General features: G+C 30.9%; 1 protein-coding gene across 1 annotated transcript; it reads right to left on the bottom strand.

Moving 5' to 3' along the window:
• Nucleotides 1-3,861: 3,861 nt before the first annotated feature.
• LOC134277025 (XK-related protein 6-like) lies at nucleotides 3,862-6,236 on the bottom strand. Its single transcript, XM_062759300.1, has 3 exons — nucleotides 5,619-6,236; nucleotides 5,242-5,447; nucleotides 3,862-4,475 (listed from the first exon to the last, which is right to left on the bottom strand). Exons 1-3 carry the CDS (start codon nucleotides 6,164-6,166, stop codon nucleotides 3,862-3,864), a joined length of 1,368 nt encoding a protein of 455 aa, XP_062615284.1. The 5' UTR covers nucleotides 6,167-6,236.
• Between the last annotated feature and the right edge of the window lie 981 nt (nucleotides 6,237-7,217).

Below are 7,217 nucleotides of genomic sequence, written 5' to 3' on the forward strand. Positions count from 1 at the left end.
TGAAAAATTCAATGTTGATACATTTAATACTCTCTCGGATCATTCCCCATTACTCTTCCATGTAAAATGTGATAAAAGTAATTTTGGTAATGCAAAAGAATGTACAGACATAAGTATGAATGTTCGGACTGTAAGTAAAATTGTAAAATGGAAGGAGGCGAACTGTACTGATATTTTAAACGCTCTCCAACATAATATGTCAGAGTTGATGAACATTGTTGATACACCAATATGTAATCAGAATGACGTAAATAGTTGTGTCAAATCTTTTTGTGATGTTATTAATAGCATTGTGTTACCTCATTGTGATATACGAACTCCCAGCAGAAATGGAATAAGATATAAGAAAACTGAAGATAAACCATGGTTCAATGATGAGTGTAAATCAAAATATATGGAATATAAAGATGCACTTCATAACTTTAATAAGTGCAAATCCACAGAAAATCACCAATCTTTGATTCACCATAAAACAATTTATAAAAAGTATGAAGATAAATGTAGGAAGTATTATAAGAGATAGGAGGGAAATTTATTTGAATATTTAAGGAAAAACAATCCCAAAAACTTTTTTAAGCTTTTCTCAAAAGACAAAAAATCATGTACTTGATAGTTCAATATCTATTGATGAATTTGTGGAATACTTTCAAAATTTGATGGATGATGATCATAGAAGTTTTGATGAAAGGGACCAACCGTTAAACTATGATATAACAGGGGATGCTATCTTTGAAGAGTTAGATAGAGAGATATCAGGGGAAGAAGTATATGAAGCAATTAACAAATTAAAGCGCAATAAGAGTTGTGCAGAAGATTGTATGTTGAACGATTTTTTCATTACATGTAAAAACCATATTGTACCATGTCTAGTTAAACTTTTTAATTCTATATTTAGTACTGGGTATTTTCCAGAATCGTGGGCTCAAGGTTACATAGTCCCTGTATTTAAAAAGGGGGACCCCAATAATTATAGAGGTATCACATTGACTAGTTGCTTAGGTAAACTTTATACATCTGTCTTAAATAGTCGTTTATTAAAATGGGATTTGGAAAACTCTATATTATCAGATGCTCAGTTCGGTTTTAAACCAGGTCTCTCTACTACTGATGCCATTTTTTTTTTACATACAATGATTACCAGACAATTAAGTCGCAGAGGGGGAAGACTATACTGTTGTTTTATAGACTATAAAAAAGCATTTGATTTTATAGATAGGAGCAGCCTTTGGGTTAAGTTAATAAAACAGGGCATTGAAGGAAAACTATTAAAAACAATAAAATCACTATATACCATTGTTAAATCATGTATTAAGTCAAATGGTGTGATGTCTGAATTTTTTGAAAATAAAGTTGGTCTATTACAAGGTGAGGTGTTATCACCAATATTGTTCTCTCTTTTTGTTAATGATTGTGAATTACATTTTATAAGAAACAACTGTCCATCTTTTGATTTCAATTTACTAAACATGTTCTTGCTTATGTATGCTGATGATATGGTACTAATGGCAGAATCTGCTGATTCACTGCAGAAATTGTTAGACTCTTTACTTTCGTATAATCAAGAATGGAAATTGAAACTTAACCCTGAAAAAACAAAAATTGTTGTGTTTAGAAATCAAGGAAATGTAAAGATATCTGAAAAATTTATGTACGAGGATAAAGAACTTGAAATTGTCAACGAATTCAATTACCTAGGTATGCTGTTTAATTAAAATGGGAAATTCAATATCACTCAGATGCATGTTGCCGATCAAGGTCGAAAGGCATTTTTTGCAATTAACTCAAGAATGAATAATCATTACTTAAAACATAGAAACAAAATGTGCAGTTTTTGATACATATTTGAAAAGTGTTTTGTCATATGGAGCTGAAATATGGGGTTTTCACAAGGCTAAAGATGTTGAAAAAATTCATAGTAATTTTTGTAAGAAAGTCTTGGGTGTGAAATTATGTACTCCAAACAATATATATGGTGTATTATGAATTAGGCAGATTACCTTTGTATCTTTCAAGGAAACTTCAAATTTTGAAATATTGGCTTAAACTTAAAAATACAAACAACTGTATATTGAAAGCATGTTATGAAGAAAGGGTAAGGAATAATGACAAATGGTTTACTGAAATTAAGAATGAATTTGATAAACTTGGTTTAAGCTATCTCTTGTTCCAAGATTTTGACACTTGTAGAGAATATGTTATTGTTATGCAAAGATTCTTTGATGTGTATAGTCAAGAAATCCTTCATAGTATTAAGATGTCTACAAGAGGTAGTGATGGGGAATCGGAAAAAAATCAGAATCGATTATCGGTAATAATCGGCTGGGCATAATCGATTAATAATCGATTATAATCGAAATTTTGAACTTTAATAAAATTAATATAGAAAAGTTGAAACTTTAAAAATTTTCAGATTCCTGTCAGACTTTTACAAAAAAAAAACAACATTTACTTACATAAGATATTCAATAATGTTAATTGAAATTTCTTTTTTAAAAAGTGGAAAATAATATTTTGTTTACTTTAAACAATATAGGACTATATAAGACTATTGAAACAGAATGGGAATTTATTTATTTTTTTTTTTTTTATAAAGTCCATGCAATGGGTATTTTACTGATATTAGTCCCACCTTTCATTTAATACATGTATATTTTTCTTAAAATTAGTTTTAATTAGTTAAAATAACAAAATTGCAAGTTTTAAAAGAATTATCCAGAAGTTAGACTTGTATTTATGATAGTAATTACGTTTAAAGATTGACTAGACTAATTATGTTTTCCTTTGTATAGTAAAACCTTGCAATATTAGCGTTTCCTGGTATTAGTCTAACCCCATATTCAATCATGGCGGTAAAAGTATCAACAAGACACGGAATCCTTCCATGTTTTCAACGTTTATCACTACTTTTATGCTCTTTGCACTTGGATTTGGTAATAAAATTAAAGTATGACAATTTTATTTTTTGTTAGCCATGTCGGCGACATTTATTTTATAATCGATTAGTAGCATCGAAGAGCTTCTAACGACCGACAATCGATTGTCGGCGACAATCGTTCCATCACTAACAAAAGGAAAGTTGTATCAACATTTTATAGACCATTTTTGTTTACAGAATTATTTATCAAAACCTATTAAACATGCATACAAAAAATGTATCACAAGCTTTAGACTGTCTAGTCATAAATTACGGGAGAAGAAGGTAGATATGTTAATGAAAACAGAAATAACAGAAAATGTTTATTATGTGACTTAAATGATGTAGAAGATGAGTTCCATTTTATATTGAAATGTCCTAGATATCAAGATCTCAGAATCCAATATATAAAACAGTATTATGTTAAAAAACCTAGTGTCTTTAAATTGATACAATTGTTAAGTGTACAAAATGTTAAAGAAATGTCTAAATTGGGAAAATTTTTGTTCAGTGCTTTACAACGAAGAAAAGATTTATTAAACTGTTCGTAGCTCATGATATGTATGTAAACATTAATTTTATTATACAATTGAAAGATCTGAATATATGTATACCTTGTTTATAATACAATGTACATGTATCTGTCTGATGTGCCATTTGGCATAAGGAAATAAAGAATTGAATAAAATGTGAAAATTTTCCAAAAAAAAAAAAAAAAAAAAAAAAAAAAAAAAAAAAAGCTCAGGAAGTCTTTCATCCTTAAAAATGTTTCTACGACGCCCTTCTTCAATTATAAGATTAATTATGTGCAGATATTGTTCTACTTATTCTACTTATTTAATTTTTTAAAAAGACAAATGTTTCAGTCGTGTTTTGATAATTTATAAATCGCATTTTACATGAGAAGTAAATTTAAATCACACATTATCTCTAGATTTGTACATATTTCACAGCTTGTCATCGTTGTTTTTTCGTGTACATTTCAGTGACACTTTAGGGTGACACAGTGCATAATACATCAGCATGAAGAGAGTACACAGAACAATCCCGGATGAGGCTACTGATATAATGGCTATATATACCCAGCTGGATTTGTACACGTCACCCCAAAATACAAAAAGCGCCACCATCACGGCGTTTTCTACATGGAACAAAGAGTAATACGCGATGATAATAGCTCGAGATTTTCCTCGGCTCAAATTCATGAAGGATATGATTTGCACAAATCCAATGAACACAATGAATAAAATGTTATGTAGTGTTGATTCATATGCTTTTACATTTTTGAAAAATGCAACAGTTATCATGATCATCCAATGGAAAAGAACCCCGAAAACTATGTAGTAAGGACCGTTTCCTTCGACTGAAATCAACATTACAAATGCTGTGATTCTTGGTCCGATCTCGAATACTCGCCAAAGGAAGTATCCCATAGCTCCGCAGATTGTGTTTGCCTTTAAACCGGAAGTTGCGTTAAAGATGCGCAGCGCTCTGTAGTATCCTGTCACCGACCATGCCAGACCTGCTAAAGAGGACGCTATGGTAACAGCTCGCAGAAGTTCTGTAATCAAACAAACATCTTATCAATGTAAATCTGTAAGTAGTTAAGAAATCGGCCTTGCTTAAATAGGTAGAAGGAAAATCTCTTCAATCATAATATAAATATTTGAATATTCATTGAAATTCAAACTTGATGATAAATACAGCTCCATGCATTATAGAATACACGTTCAAGCTACATTATTGGAAATGATATGTATCCTAGCTAAGGCACTGGAACAATTCCTGGAAAATAATTCTTATTTAGTCCATAGTAAAATTACAAAATCAATTAAGATTTTGAGGACAAGAACAGTAACATTTAACCAACGCTTAAAAGAACCTCTTACATATTAATATAAAAACACACTTGTATACCAGTCTCATTAAAGATTTTCCCGCTTTAAAGTACTTTTATGGGTTTTTTTTTCAAAATAGTTTGGTGCAACAAGTGTGGTACATATTAGATGTATATATTGATTTTATGAAGAAATAAAACAGGACGAAGACAAGTCGCAGTCATGTAATTATAACTTATGAAAAGATAATTTCTTTTGAACAATAACTTCGAAGAATATACTACATAACATTATGCTTACAAATTTAACAGATAACGAAATGATTTATTTCCTGAAGTTGTGGTACTCAAAGGACCGTCTTCTCCCATTTCCAGCCTGATAAATATATCAAACTTATTAAAATAAAGTTGCAAAGTTTAAAAAAAAAATTTCCATTTTAAAGTAGAAACACATTACTTTAGCAGAAATAAGCGTTTATCCGTTACTTACCTAAGTGTATTGCTTGTTGGGGAGTGTCATGGATAGCAATGTAAACCTGAATAATCAGCTGAGGTGCGGATTCAAAGAAGGCATCGAACATCCGTAGAAAACTGGCATCCAGGTCAGTCTGTTTCATTTCATTGTAATGTATAGTTTTTATCTTTTTATCTCTAGATCTGCGACTTAAGCATCCATGTTTTAAGTAAGAGAAGTTTCTAAAATAAATATATAAAATTTGGTAAATACCGTGGTAGTAAAGTTATTGACTGTAAGTGCAGATATTTAAAGAGTTTTTCGCCAAGAAAGAAAAATAATTTCAGTGTCTTTTTCGATGATTATGAAGAATTTGTCAAGTATAGTTGATTTGAAATGTTAGCATACAATACCTGATAATGGTAGAAAATGGGAAGGCCACAACAAGAAACAAAAACTTCCCCACTTTTCCAAAGGGTCCTCTTACATCTTGTAGGTACCAAATTGTGCTTAAGGACCCCGTCACCAGAAATGACGCAATCACAACTGATGACGTAAGTACACACTCTACAATTCTACCGTGATTGTTGTACTCCAAGGCAAGAAGAATATCCGTGACAACATCAAATACAAACAGTACTATTGAAAGAGCTATTCCAAGAAAGTCCAAAATGGTAAATGGATAGGGTTGGTTGTAATTTTTATCATTTGTCGTAGAAGTGTTCTCATCAACGATAAGCGTGACGTGTTCATCTCGGAGCCCCACCATATTTCTGAACGCCATTCGATTACCCTCCCCATTCTGTTCCGATTTTTCGGGGAAATCGACCGTGTCCATGTCTGGAAAGTTTTGTTCGATTACATTGTTTTCACTTTGTGTTCCACGTAAACCAACCATGTTGTCAACTTCATCATCGTTCTTCATTTTACCTTTCTTCTTTTTTGATTTTAACTCCTTCATTGTGTCACAATTTCCGGGAATTAAATTTTAGTTTTGAGGAATGAATAACAAAAATTCTTCTCACGGAATTATCTGTCTAGTTTCGTTTTAGACCTATTTTCTTACTGTAATCTAACATATCAGTTAAAGATATGGGGAATCTATGAATAGATTTGTAAACACCCTATTATCTGAAACGTCTCACTCAGTATTTACAACTAGCCTGGGCTTTAAAAAATAGAAAATAATATTTATCTAATATTTGTTTGTCAAAAGACCTTCCTTGCAAAGATTTGTCTTTGATTGGAGGCAAATAATAGGATATATGAATTTTAAGTCTTTATTCTTGAAATTATAGAAATGATCTTATAACTACAACAAATTCCTATATTTAGGTATGTCAGAAAGTATATATTACGGAAGCCCTGGAGGGACAATGACTTACATGTTATGACTTAAGTAAGTCAATGTCCCTCCAGAGGTTTCGTGTTACGGTTACGATATACATGCAAAAAAACAACATTAAAATAAGACCTGACTGAAAATAGAACAAATATGAATTGAAATGAACAATTTCTTCATAATTTAAACATATCCAAATCAAATCGGGAACTGAATATTCATTTATCGCTGAAAAAGAATGAATCGTTTAAAAGTCAAAATCTGGCCCCCCGATAACATGGATAATTTACAAAAAATATATTTAAAGATTTTCTTCATATTTCTGCCTCAATCTTTCCATAAAACATTGTAGTTAATTGATTTTAATTTCAATGTTTAATTCCATGCACTGTAATTAGGTATTTATCTGATTAATATAGCAGGGGTACGTTGTTTACATCGATTTCTCATAGACTTTAGGCCACACCTCCATTTTGCAAACCAATTTTTATATGAACGCATGGATGTTTCAAGTAAATATGGTCATTGTAAAGCGATTAACTAGTCATTTACATACTTGAAAGAAATTGAAACAGTCATGCGCTCATGTATTATTTTCCAAAAATGTGCAAAATCACGGATACTTGTCTCTGTAGTAAAGGCACCTTGTTTACAAATTTCAACCTGCCTT

The sequence above is a fragment of the Saccostrea cucullata genome, unplaced genomic scaffold (assembly GCF_032062105.1).
Source record: "Saccostrea cucullata isolate Sc308-1 unplaced genomic scaffold, CSIRO_AGI_Scuc_v1 ctg7203, whole genome shotgun sequence".
NCBI lineage: Eukaryota > Metazoa > Mollusca > Bivalvia > Ostreida > Ostreidae > Saccostrea > Saccostrea cuccullata.

Bases quoted from the DNA above. Each gene is read 5' to 3' on its own strand.
- LOC134277025 (XM_062759300.1), bottom strand. From the start codon at position 6,166: ATGAAGGAGTTAAAATCAAAAAAGAAGAAAGGTAAAATGAAGAACGAT. The intron at 5,448-5,618 runs GTATTGTATGCT...TATTTATTTTAG, and splicing joins CCATTTTCTACCATTATCAG to AAACTTCTCTTACTTAAAAC. The intron at 4,476-5,241 runs GTAAGTAACGGA...GTTTGATTACAG, and splicing joins CCAACAAGCAATACACTTAG to AACTTCTGCGAGCTGTTACC.